The 218-nt window shown below is 63.8% G+C and overlaps 1 protein-coding gene across 1 annotated transcript in view; it reads right to left on the bottom strand.

Moving 5' to 3' along the window:
* HEPACAM (hepatic and glial cell adhesion molecule) overlaps nt 1–98 on the bottom strand; it is a gene marked incomplete at both ends in the record, with an annotated part of 1,059 nt that extends 961 nt beyond the window's left edge. Inside the window, one exon of the mRNA XM_010131097.1 lies at nt 7–98. Coding sequence (XP_010129399.1) covers nt 7–98 — 92 coding nt within the window. The remainder of the gene's footprint in view (nt 1–6) is intronic.
* Between the last annotated feature and the right edge of the window lie 120 nt (nt 99–218).

Here is a 218-nt window from a genome sequence, read left to right as displayed (position 1 = left end):
GCTGGCGCTGGCGTAGCGCACCGAGAGCAGCGCCGCTTTGCCTGCCGTGCCCCGCACCAGCGGCGTGGGGCTGGTGATGTTCACCCCTGCCAGGAGACCTTGGGGTGGGGAGAGACAGAATCACCCAATCGTTTGGGTTGGAAAAGATCTTGAAACTCCTCGAGTCCAACCATGACCCAGGTCACCGTGGTCCCCACCAACCCCTGTCCCTCAGCAGC

This window comes from Buceros rhinoceros, unplaced genomic scaffold (assembly GCF_000710305.1).
Source record: "Buceros rhinoceros silvestris isolate BGI_N320 unplaced genomic scaffold, ASM71030v1 scaffold15842, whole genome shotgun sequence".
NCBI lineage: Eukaryota > Metazoa > Chordata > Aves > Bucerotiformes > Bucerotidae > Buceros > Buceros rhinoceros.
Note: the sequence above shows the minus strand (reverse complement) of the source record. Positions and strands in the feature narration are given on the sequence as shown.